We start from the raw sequence: 11,892 nt of genomic DNA, 5'->3' as shown, positions 1-11,892 counted from the left end.
TACACGCACTGTACATCACTAGTATTTAGTAATATCATACAACCAGGAAGGAAATTATTAAAGCACTCCTCATCCCCTAATCTTTGCCAGTAAAATATGATATAATGACAACATTAATTAATGAGCATTAAATCTATAATCTAAATAACATGTAAATAATCTTACGCATATATTTTGTTCTGATCATAGTTATATGGTTAAGACAGACCTGAATAAATCCTGGTTACAGCTTTGCTTATCCCTGTAGTGGAAACCAGGCTATCATCTGTCCAGCGCTACCCCCCTCAGAACAGATTAGTGTAAACGATCCTGTATCCAGTGGTAGGTAACACAACACAGATTATTATTCTGTGCTACAGGGGTTTGTGTGGACTCTTCCTGTGACATGAATCATTAAACAAGTGACTGTTATCCATGCAGACAGCTTGGTTCTCAGGGTGACGGTGAGCTAATGCTTGCATGCACAGAGACCAACAGAAGCTGACTGCTTCAGAGACAAAGCTCCACCTGCTTACCTTCTTACCATATGAAGACAAATGGCCTGACCAAACTACGGAAAACAATTACTATCCATAAATAAATGTTTAAATAATAAAAAATAAATACAGTCGGATTGAGTTTGAAAACACATCTGTGGATTTTAAGGATGTTTAAAAAGGAGAATGTGATGTATCATGTCTGTAGATCAAACAGGTTGACAGTGCTGAGGGTTTATAACACAGACATCCGACTGCTGGGTTGTTTTCACTCTATTTTACTTTCCTGCTTTAATTGTGTTCCTGATGAGATGCACCTGCTTAAACAGTAGAGTGGAACTTTTTAAAGTCACAGAAGTTCATTAAGAAGATATAAATAAAAAGAAGAAGCATATCTGCACTGTAGACATACTTTGTAACACCTAGTCCAGAGAAAAGCACCTGCTCACCATTAATCTGAAAATCCCTGGCACAGTGTTGCAGTAACCCATGGCAACTGCTTCTGTGTCAACAGAAATCTTGAACAAGGCCAGCTGCTGCTGTCCAGGACTGCGCAGCACCATTGGCTGGCTCAATGGATGACTTGCTAACTTTTCTATTATGCATGTCAGTTTACCTTTAGTGTGTTCTTGAGCTCATTCTCAGGTAAACAGAGCTGAGAGGCAGCCTGTCACAAGACACTGCGCAGCAACTGACAGGTTTTCATCTTGGTAAGGCAGTTCTTTGTCTACTTTGATACTTTGAAATCAGCTTAGTTCTGATTTTATTTTCTACCTTTTTACTATAATGAGCCATGCAACACTTTTTCTTAGTATTCTTAACCAACCAATAGAGTTTGCAAACTGTACTAAATATTGAATCCATTTAGGCAAATAAGATATTTAAAGTTATAAAATAAAAAAATTCTAAATAATGTGAGAAATATTTTCTTCACTTCGACTTAGGACCAGTGGAAGCAGTCGCACCCTTGAAGGCATCAAAAATGGAGCTGATTGGATCCACTCTGACAGCCACGTATGCTCGGCCAAAGAGCAGCCACTTTCTCCCTGCCATCTCCACTATGGCATCCAGCTATCGAAACCCCCAGACAGCCCTGACCGTGAATCCCAGTGCCGGTCTGTGGAGGGCAAACAGCTATTACAAGAGCAACAGCACTATCCCATCCCCTTCCATACAGCGAGAGAATTTAGATCTGGTCCGTGCCAAGACCGTGTTGTACCCATCCAACAGGAGTGTGCTGACCACCCGCTACACTCCGGATGACTGGTACAAGTCCAACCACAACAACTACAGGGAATCCGAGTCTTCCCGGAAAAGTGCAGAGAGACTAAGAAAAGACACCATCAGGCTGATGCAGGATAAAGAGCAGCTCACCAGACGAACCCAGGAGAGTACCAGCAAGAACATTGGTGAAAGGCTCAGTGACATTGTCTTTTGGAAGTCTGAGCTGAGCCATGAGATTGACAACATGGTGACAGAGATAGCAGCTCTTAATGAGGTCAAGAGGAGGCTAGAGAGAGCCTTGGCAGAGACTGAGGGGCCCCTTCAGGTGAGGTTAGAAGGAATATGCTTCAGTGAATGCATGTGTTACTTTGAACCTTTTTTCACTACTCATTTTGAGTGATGTTATTAGAACATCACACTGGAATTGTTTATATTTGTTGCCTGAAATATTAACACTGGTCAGATCACTGAGTGCATGCATATTATCATTTATCCATATCATGCCTCTGGGTGCTGCAGGATCTGTGATAAAGAAGTTTTGACTACGTTTGGTTGTAGTAACAAGTTCTGTATGGTCCTTTGCAATATATGCAGTAGTTTCATTGGGTCAGCCCCATAATTATGTCACCTAAAAGCCCTGTTAGGGTGACCCTAGTCATTTGGGTCACCCTGAGAGATTCAACTTGATCTGGCTTGACATCTGATGAAACAGACACCTTTCGGCTTTCTTAGAGACTTCTCCCGGTGACTGAAACTGGAGTACGTTCCTGACATACTGCAGGATGCAGTATACGTATACAGGGATATGCATGCCATATCTCCATCTGCTAAATGAAAAAAATGTTGCTTATGGATTGACCGTCACTGCTAGCTTTAGTCACAATAATTTTTTGTTAATAGGTGTCTCAAGAGTGTCTGTACCACAGAGAGAAGAGGATGTCCATTGACCTGGTACACGACGATGTAGAGAAAGACCTCATAAAGGTAAAATAAAAGATCAGTGTGGTTATATGTATGTGGGAATCACAAGGCCAATACGACTGCAGAAATAAGAAAGTTGATATATTCTTTCTACCTGTGCTAAAACAAGGAGGTAGAAGTTATAAAGTCATGTCAGGAAAGGATGCGACGACATCTGGACAGAGCCATTGCTCAGCTGGCGTAAGTCTGAAAATCAGCTGTTGAAGCATTTGATAAAGCAAGGTTGTTTTATATAACTACTTCTAAGACTGCGTAGTTTGTCATGTACTCATTATATCTGACTTTTCATTTCTGTTTTGCTATGTGATTCGTTAGGTCAAACCGAGCAGCTCAGCATGAGTTGGAAAGAGATCTGAGTGACAAAGTGACGGCTCAAAGGATAGACGAAAGGTGTCACTATTTGAGAAACACATCAGATGGTATTGGCTATTACAGAGGAATTGACAGACTAGACCCTTCGTGAGTATAATTATATGATCAAATCTGAACTGTTTAATTATATTCAATTAAATACTTCTTGAATTTGTTTAGACCAGCTTGAAATAATAAATTGCTGTGTCCAGATAAAGATGTTTATGAAGCTGTACTTAGGCACACCAGGGCTGTGATATGTACTCACTGGTGACTTTATTAAATAAACCTTGGTAGTATGAGCCCCATTTGTCTTTAGAACTGCCTCAGTTCTCGGTGGAATAAATTCAACAAACTGCTGGAAGCATTACTCAGAGATATTGGGCCATTTTGACATGATATTGTCATGCAGTAGGATTCAGATCTGGTGCCTGTGGAGGCCATTTGAGTACAGTGAATTCCCTGTCATCATCAAGAAACCAGGTTGAGATGATTTGAGCTTTATTACGTGACACGTTATCCTGCTGAAAGCAGCCATCAGAAGATGTGTACTCTGTAGTCATAAATGGATGAACATGGCCAAAAACTATGCTAAGGTAGGCGTGGTGTTTAAAAAATGTTGAGTTGGTACTAAGGAGCGCAAAGTGTGCCAAGAAAATATCCCCTACACCATTACGCCACTGCACCAGCCTGAACCATTGATACAGGACAGGATGGATCCATGCTTTCATTTGTTCATACCAAATTCTGACCCTACCATTTGAATGTCCCAACAAAAATCAAGATTCTTCAGACCATGCAATATTTTTTCAGTCATCAGTTCTCCAAATTTGATGAGACAGTGCAAACTGAACCCTCAGTTTTCTCTTCTTAGCTGACAGGAGTGGCACTCTGCTTCAAAGTTTGAAAATGTAATGCACTCTTTTGCGTACGTTGGTTGTAATGAGTCATTACTTGAGTTACTGTTGCTTTCTTATCAATTCAAGGCAGTCTGGCCATTCTCTTCTGACCTTAGACATCAACAAGGTATTTTCACCCAGAGAACTGCTGCTCATTGGGTTTACAGATGGTTTACAAGAAAGGTCCAAAAAAGAGAATCCAATGAGCAAGACGTGGGCCCACCCTGCTGCAGGCCCATCACCTGTAGGAGACATCATAGGGGTCTGTTGCAGTGTGTGGCATATCAATGCTGGTGATTGGGACATCGAACATCACCTCTCTAGTGGGGAAGGAGCCTGACGTTGAGAGATACTGCCTAGATATAGTCTGGCTTACCTCAACACATGGCCTGGGCTCTGGAACCAGTGTCCTGGAGAGGGGCTGGACTCTGTTATAGTCTGGAATTGCCCTTGGTGTATATTATTTTTTGTATATGTTTTTTGTTTTGTTTTTGTATTACTGTGGGTGTGTGTGCTTTAAAAATAAATGAAAAAATGTAAAATCTTGATGAAACATGTGCAGGCCTGTGCCTTGTACACGGTACTTTCATGTCATTGATTTCCTCCTAATAAATATATTAAACAGGAATTGCCCTTGGTGAGAGAGGGCAGGCTGGGGTGGGTATCCTTATAGCTCCTTGGCTGTGTGTTGGAGTTTCTACTGGTGGACAAGAAGGTTGTGTCCCTGTGCCTTCAGGCTATCCTGGCTGTTGGTTGTACTTGAACGGGGTGGGCAGGGTACTCGAGGGTGCTACATCTGGAGACTCCGTTGTCCTACTGGGAGACTTCAACACTCATACCGGCAATGACAGTGAGAGCTGGAGGGGTGTGATTGGAAGGAATACCTGGCCTGATCTGAACTTGATTGGTGTTCTGTCATTGAACTTCAGTGCAAACCACCCTGGGTCCCTAGGTCGTGGGATAATAATCAATTTTGTAATTGTATCATCGGGTCTGCAACTGTATATCCTGGACACTCGGGTAAAGAGAGGAGCTCAGCTCTCAACTGATCACCACCTGGTTGTAAGTTGGATCAGGTGGTGGTAATCCCCAAACCAGATGGTGGACATCAGAGGTGAAGGAAGCCATCAAGCTGAAGAAAGAGTCATTAGGCTTGGTTAGCCTGTAGGACTTTGGAGGCAGTGGACGGATACTGGCAGCTCGGGCAATGGCTGAAGCAATAACTCAGGTGGGGGAAGAGTTTGATGAGGCCATTGAAAAAGAGATTCTGGCAAACCATCAGGCAACAGGAAGCGGTGCTCTACTGTATAGTGCAGGTGAGGTGCTGCTGACTTCAGATGAGGATATAGTTGGGTGGCGAAGGAATACTTCTTCTTAATCTCCTCCTTAATCCCACTGAAACATCTTCTGTAGAGGAATTAGAGTCTGGTGACAAGGGGGATGACTCACCCATCGCTGGAGGTGAGATCACTGAGGTAGTTCAACAGCTCCTTGGTGGCCAGTGAGTGTAATTCTGCAACATGCCAAAATCCACGCAGTGGTGGCTCTAATTTGTGCCATGTTCCCTGGATTTTGTTAATAGCTTCCTGTTGCTGAAGTGTGATGTAACAACTTGACTTTCTAAATATTATTTCAATAGAACCTCATAGCCTTGATAGCCAGAGACTGATGTGCCAGGGCCTCTGACAGACACACACTGCACCCGACCCCATGACACCTCCCCAGGAAGGTCTTTGCCAGGGTGCTGGAAATGAGAGTTCATTTCTTAGTCAAACCAGGAAGAACAATGCAGTTTTTGTCCTGGTTGTGGAACGCTGGACCAGCTCTTTAGGATATTTGAGTGTGTGTGGAAGTTGGCCCATTCAGTCTACATGTGTTTTGTGGACTTAGAGAAGGCATTCAACTGCGTCCCTTTGGGTGTCCTGTGGGAGGTGCTGCAGGAGTATGGGATGTCTGGCCCATTGTTATGGGCCATTTATTTCCTGTACAACTGCAGCAAGAGCTTGGTCCCTACTGCCGGCAAAAAGTCAGACTCATTTTCGGAGGGTGTTAGACTTCACCAGGGCTGCCCTTTGTCACCGATTCTGTTCTCAATTTTTATGGACAGAATTTCCAGGCATTGCCAAGTGCCAGAAAGCTTCGGCCTTGGTGGTCTCAGAATCTTATCTCTGCCTTTTGCATATGATGCGATACTGCTGGCTTTATCAGGTGGTAGCCTTCACCTCACACTGGAGTGGTTTGCAGATGAGTGTGAAGCAGTGGGTATGACATGGCCATGGTTCTCAGCCGGAAAAGGGTGGAGGGAGTGGATGAGTTCTGCCCCAAGTGGAGGAGTTTAAGTATCTTCATGGGTGAGGGGACAGTGGAGGGGGAGATTGACAAACGGATTTGGGGCCACAGCTGCAGTGATATGGACGCTGCATTGGTCAGTTGAGGTGAAGAGAGAGCTGAGTGTAAAAGCAACGCTGTCAATTTACCAGTAAAGCTATGTCCCTACCCTCACCTATGGTCACGAGCATTGGGTAGCAGGTACAAGTCATCTAAGAGGCGCTCAGAGTAGATCCGCTACTCCTCCACATTGAAAGGAGCCAGTTGAGGTGGTTCAGGCATCTGACTTGGATGCCTCCTGGGTGCCTCCTGGGTAAGGTGTTCCGGGTATTTCCTACCGAGAGGAAACCCCGGTGTAGACCCAGGAAACGCTGGAGAGATTATATCGCTCAGCTGGCCTGTGAATGCCTCCGTGTTCCCCCAGACAGCTGGAGGAGGTGACTGGGGAGGGAGAGGGATGTATGGGTTTCTCTGCTTAGGCTGCTGCCCCTGCAACCCAGCTCCAGATAAGTGGAAGAAAATCGAATGATCGATGGATGCCATACTCTATAAACATTTAAGCGACCACCACAGTTATGGCAACTTATCCTAACAGAAATATGAATGTATGTACTGAAGACTTCAGAGGAAGTCTAATTTCTAATGTCATTAAAATAATCATCTGGGAACCATAAATATCATAAACAAATTCATTAGCAGTATATCTAAGATGGAGTTATAGCAGGCAGTAATTCCCAATAATTCATAATTTGCCATAAAATTGAACAGTAACACTAAAAGAAACAAACAGCAACAAAAAAAAAATCATATTGGGTTTTTTACACTCACTTGCTTCACTTTGGACAACATTTCGAGGAAGACAGGCTGGCTTTGGACCAATAGAAATTCAGATTTTGATACATGTTAAATTTTAGATTGAAAAATCTTACACTAAAAATGGTCCTGAGGAAATCTACAAATAGTAGTAAGCTTATGTTTAAATGGAGTTATTATGAAGGATTTCAGAATCAGAATCAGGCCTTATTGACCAAGTATCGCTCACACAAACAAGGAATTTGTTTTTGGTTATGCTCGCAGTGCACGAAAAATACAGTAAAAACAATCTTATTCACACAGCTCACTCTCTCCTTACACACACATTCATACCCGTAAATCTAAAAAACATTTAAAATATTAAGCATGTGCAATTTACCTTGTAATTTTAAAAAGGTGCAGTTTGTGCAGTATAAAAACTATAGAAAATATAAAATATATAAATAAAAAATTGGCTCCTCCGTGAATCGCCACCTTATCGTGGTGGAGGGGTTTGTGTGTCCCAGTGATCCCAGGAGCTATGTTGTCTGGGGGCTTGTCCCCCTGGTAGGGTCTCCCATGGCAAACTGGTCCTGGGTGAGGGTCCAGACAAAGAGCGGTTCAGAAGACCCTTATGAGTGAAAAAACAAGGGAACAGTTTACCCTGCCCGGGATAGGGTTACCGGGGCCCCACCCTGGAGCCAGGCCTGGGGAGGGAGCTCGAGGGAGAGCGTCTGGTGGCCAGGCATTAGCCCGTGGTGCTTGGCCGGGCGCAGCCCGAAGAGGTTACATGGGCCCGCCCTCCTGTAGGCCCACCACCCGCAGGAGGTGTCGTAGGGGTCGGGTGCAGTGTGTGTCGGGCGGTGGCCGAGGGCGGAGGCCCTGGCGGACCGATCCCCGGCTATCGAAACTGGCTATTGGGACATGGAGGGTGGCTGGCCTCTCCCTTAGAGATAAGGTGAGGAGTGCGGCCATCCGGGAGGGGCTCAGAGTAGAGCCGCTGCTCCTCCACATCGAAAGGAGCCAGTTGAGGTGGCTCGGGCATCTGATTAGAATGCCTCCTGGCCGCCTCCTGGGTGAGGTGTTCCGGGCATGTCCCACCGGGAAGAGGCCCCGTGGTAGACCCAGGACACGCTGGAGAGATTATGTATCTCGGCTGGCCTGGGAACGCCTTGGGGTCCCTCCGGATGAGCTGGAGGAGGTGGCTGGGGAGAGGGAAGCTTGGGCTTCTCTGCTTAGGCTTCTGCCCCCGCGACCCGGCCCCGGATAAGGGGAAGAAAATGGATGGATGGATGAATAAAAAATTGGAGTAAAGGTGAGAATCCTGTGTATGCCCTTACATAAATTAAACAGGTAATTTTTGATATGCAAGTGTCTCAAGTATTAACAGTTCAGTAGTGTTCAATTGTTCATGAGAATAATGGAAGTTGGAATAAGCTTCTCTGTAGCCTGGTCGTTCGGGTCTTCATATGGCTGAAACGTCGGCCTGATGGAAGGCACCGAAACAGGTGATGTCCAGGGTGAAACGGGTCAGTGATGATTTTCTCTGCATGCTTCCTGATTCTGGAGGCATGCAGGTCCAGCAGCTTTACACCGATGGTCCTCTCTGCAGACCTGATAATACGCTGTAGTCTCTTGGTGTTGTGTTTTGTGATAGCGCTGAAATGTTTGAGAACACCTGACACTGAAAATAGCTAAAAACATATCTGAAAAATCTTCTCCAAATGCATCATGTTCAAAATGAATGGGAGCTTTGGAACCTGCTGTAAATGGATCTCACTCTTCTCTCTGTCAGCATCTCTCTCCCTGACTCGTGGTCCAAGTTTACAGATGACAACATCCTGCACTCCCAAAGTGAGCGAGCCGCCTCCCACAAGCTCAGGGATGAGATAGAAATCCTGCTGAACTCCACTTCCAACGAAATGTGGAACCAGTTCAACAACGTCAATGTAGCCTTCAGCAACCGCATATCAGAAACCGCTGACGCCAAGAACAGCCTGCAGACACACCTGGCTAAGGTCATCACCTTTTCTACATGGTTTATTTGATAAAATACAATACCATCTTGGTAAGGTTATGTAATGGAGACATTTTTTTATTATTGTGATGTAATGAATTACACCCTGTTCTTAACTGTATTCTTATGTTGGCTATCTGATTTTATTCTTGATCATTTTACAGTGTGAAATAAAAAGTGAGAGAGATTATTAAGAAAAGCAGTTTCAGAGGCAATCACATGGTTTTATTCTAGGGGAAAAAAAAGATCCATTCCTTTTTCTTATTGAGTGTTTAACTAAATTCGCCACTTATTAGGAAGAGATCATGTGTCTGTACAATCCGTTTTTCTTTTTTCTACAAACACTGCTGAACCTCTCCATCTCCAGCAGCTGTGCACATTTGCCCTCTGTGGTGGATTATGTGCAAATTTATTTCCAAACGTCTCTGTAAAAAGAGAGGAACTGTAGATAATTCATAGCCTCTGTCATATGCTACACTGCGTCCCATTGATTTCGGGTTGCAGTCAAGAGCAACAAGACGGCCTGAACACTGACATAAGTGATACGAAGCACAACGTCCTCAATAAACCTCACTCACTGTCACTGTAAGAAGTAGTGATTTACTGAAATTAAATTATATCAGATGGGGTTAGACAGAGCAGGCCACTGTGCAAGTGTGTGCCTGTGTTCAGCAGACTGGAAGTCTGCAGCTTTTTACATGTTTTATTGGGATTCTCACATTTCCCGCTCTTTTGGCTGTTGTCAGCCTTTCCCTTAATTACCATGCCTAACTCAGCTACTACTTATATGAATGGAACACACCTGCTGTATCATAATTTAACATTTATTGTTTTTATATGTACTTTTGTATATATGTACTTTTCATGCAGACTCTACAAGAGATCTTCCAGACTGAGATGCTAATAGAGTCAATAAAGAAGGCTCTCAGAGATAAAGAGTGCCCATTAAAAGTGGCTCAAACAAGGCTGGAGGAGAGGACCCGCAGGCCCAATATAGAGCTCTGCAGGGACAATCCACACCACAGGTAGCTGGTTCTACATTTGTAAAGCAGGTGTCTTTGCACAGATTTCAGATGTTTATATATTGATGTTATATGAAGTTTGAGTTGGGATAAAAACTAGTATGAATGTGACAGTATTACTGTCAACCTTAACGTACAGTAAGGGAAATATCTGCTTAAATACATTTAAAAAATACTTGTCATATACTTGGCCAGTTGCAGTGTTGGGTGTAACATATTCCAAACTAACAGGTTATTGTAATCCATCCATCTTCTGCTGCTTATTACCAACCTACAGTGGGCAGAGGTTACTATAACCACATTACACTTTTCTATAGCACAGCAATGTAAAGCATTGTAACAAATATGTCATTACATGTATTACAAAAGTTCCTCAGTCAAGAAAGATGAAAAATCATCAAACTTTGTGCTGCAATCAGCTGACATCAGTCGGTGGCTGAGAGAGTAGAAAATGTTGTTGACTTTTTAGGTGCTGAAATGAACATTACTTTTTGGTGTGTGGTTCATGTAGTCTAAATAGTAATTACAGTACGTGACAATGCATATCAGGCTACAGTATAATATAGTGAGTATCTTGCATTACTTTTGTATGTGACAAACTAGTTCAAGGAGAAAAGAAGTAATGCAAATACATTATGTTTCAATTGATGCTTTGGCATCATCTGATTCCAGCGCACATTGCACTCATTTTAACAGTGTTGCCATTTGTAATCAACCTCAGTGGGTGATGGAGTGTATTGTTTTAGTGACAAATTTTAACTTTGTCATTTGATAAATTTCAGAGAAGTTTTGCCTCTCTGTAACTCATAAGTTATGCGAGTGCCTGTAATTCCAAATGTCACAGTTTCATACGTCTTAGGGAGCAGAAAGTTTCCTTAACTTCGTTCCCTCTGCTGCAGATTTAACACTAAGCGGTCTGTCTCTCTCTCCCTAATCATTCAGACTTGTGAGTGAGGTGAGAGAGATCGAGGACACCATTCAGAAGTTTCAGGAGAGGCTGATGGAGGCTGAGAACACTCTGCAGACTTTGGTCCTGACCAAAGTCACCCTGGAACATGACCTGTCTGTCAAGGCCAACTCACTCTTCTTGGACCAGGAAAAGTGCATGAGCATGCGCAAGAGCTTTCCCAGCATGCCACGTCTGGTGGGCTACACCTGAATCCAGTCTTATGAAGAGGACTGTTGGAAGACCAAGAGTGTTTGTGTTTCAGTGGGTTTGGAGTAGTTTAGATGATGTGTGGATAATCTAAACACAATGACTTTAAAGCAAAGATGTCAATAAACTGTTAAATGTCCAGTGTTGTACCTGCAATGATTTATAAAAAGAAAGAAGAAAAAGAATCAACTGCAAGGCCAATAACTTCATATCTACTTTTCAATTCACACAATAAAACACAATAAAAACATTTCATGCTAAAATTCGTGTCTACCCTTGAAACTTATATTAAAGTCTTCTAAGTCATCAAAATTCATCAACACTGTTTACTATTTCACACCTACAGTGTATTAAGGGAATATTGTTTTAACTATGAATAGATTATGTCAGTTCTTTGTGGCTGTGAAAAAAGGAAAAAAAACACCGTCAACTGGAGCAAGGTTTAGTGGTCCTAGTAGGAAGTGACGATAAACCCCAAACAGGGATTAGTGTCCACAGCAAATGGTAACTGGACTAGTTCTTATATTATAGCACTTTTCTACTCTGTTTTGAGCACTAAAAGTGCTTATACAACACATTTACCCCATTCATACAAGGACTTCCATGATTAACTAAGCTAAGTGCTTTTTATTATGTAACATTCACA

General features: G+C 43.1%; 1 protein-coding gene across 1 annotated transcript; it reads left to right on the top strand.

The window, feature by feature from the left end:
* The first annotated feature begins 1,002 nt into the window (after positions 1-1,002).
* tekt3 (tektin 3) lies at positions 1,003-11,370 on the top strand. The gene is made up of 8 exons (XM_030755642.1): positions 1,003-1,186; positions 1,421-2,025; positions 2,601-2,684; positions 2,791-2,861; positions 2,997-3,140; positions 8,847-9,069; positions 9,939-10,093; positions 11,033-11,370. Exons 2-8 carry the CDS (start codon positions 1,459-1,461, stop codon positions 11,247-11,249), a joined length of 1,461 nt encoding a protein of 486 aa, XP_030611502.1. The 5' UTR covers positions 1,003-1,186; positions 1,421-1,458; the 3' UTR covers positions 11,250-11,370.
* The last annotated feature ends 522 nt before the right edge of the window (positions 11,371-11,892 follow it).

Source organism: Archocentrus centrarchus, chromosome 19 (assembly GCF_007364275.1).
Source record: "Archocentrus centrarchus isolate MPI-CPG fArcCen1 chromosome 19, fArcCen1, whole genome shotgun sequence".
NCBI lineage: Eukaryota > Metazoa > Chordata > Actinopteri > Cichliformes > Cichlidae > Archocentrus > Archocentrus centrarchus.
Note: the sequence above shows the minus strand (reverse complement) of the source record. Positions and strands in the feature narration are given on the sequence as shown.

Bases quoted from the DNA above. Each gene is read 5' to 3' on its own strand.
- tekt3 (XM_030755642.1), top strand. From the start codon at position 1,459: ATGGAGCTGATTGGATCCACTCTGACAGCCACGTATGCTCGGCCAAAG. The intron at 9,070-9,938 runs GTCATCACCTTT...CTTTTCATGCAG, and splicing joins TGCAGACACACCTGGCTAAG to ACTCTACAAGAGATCTTCCA. The intron at 10,094-11,032 runs GTAGCTGGTTCT...CTAATCATTCAG, and splicing joins AGGGACAATCCACACCACAG to ACTTGTGAGTGAGGTGAGAG.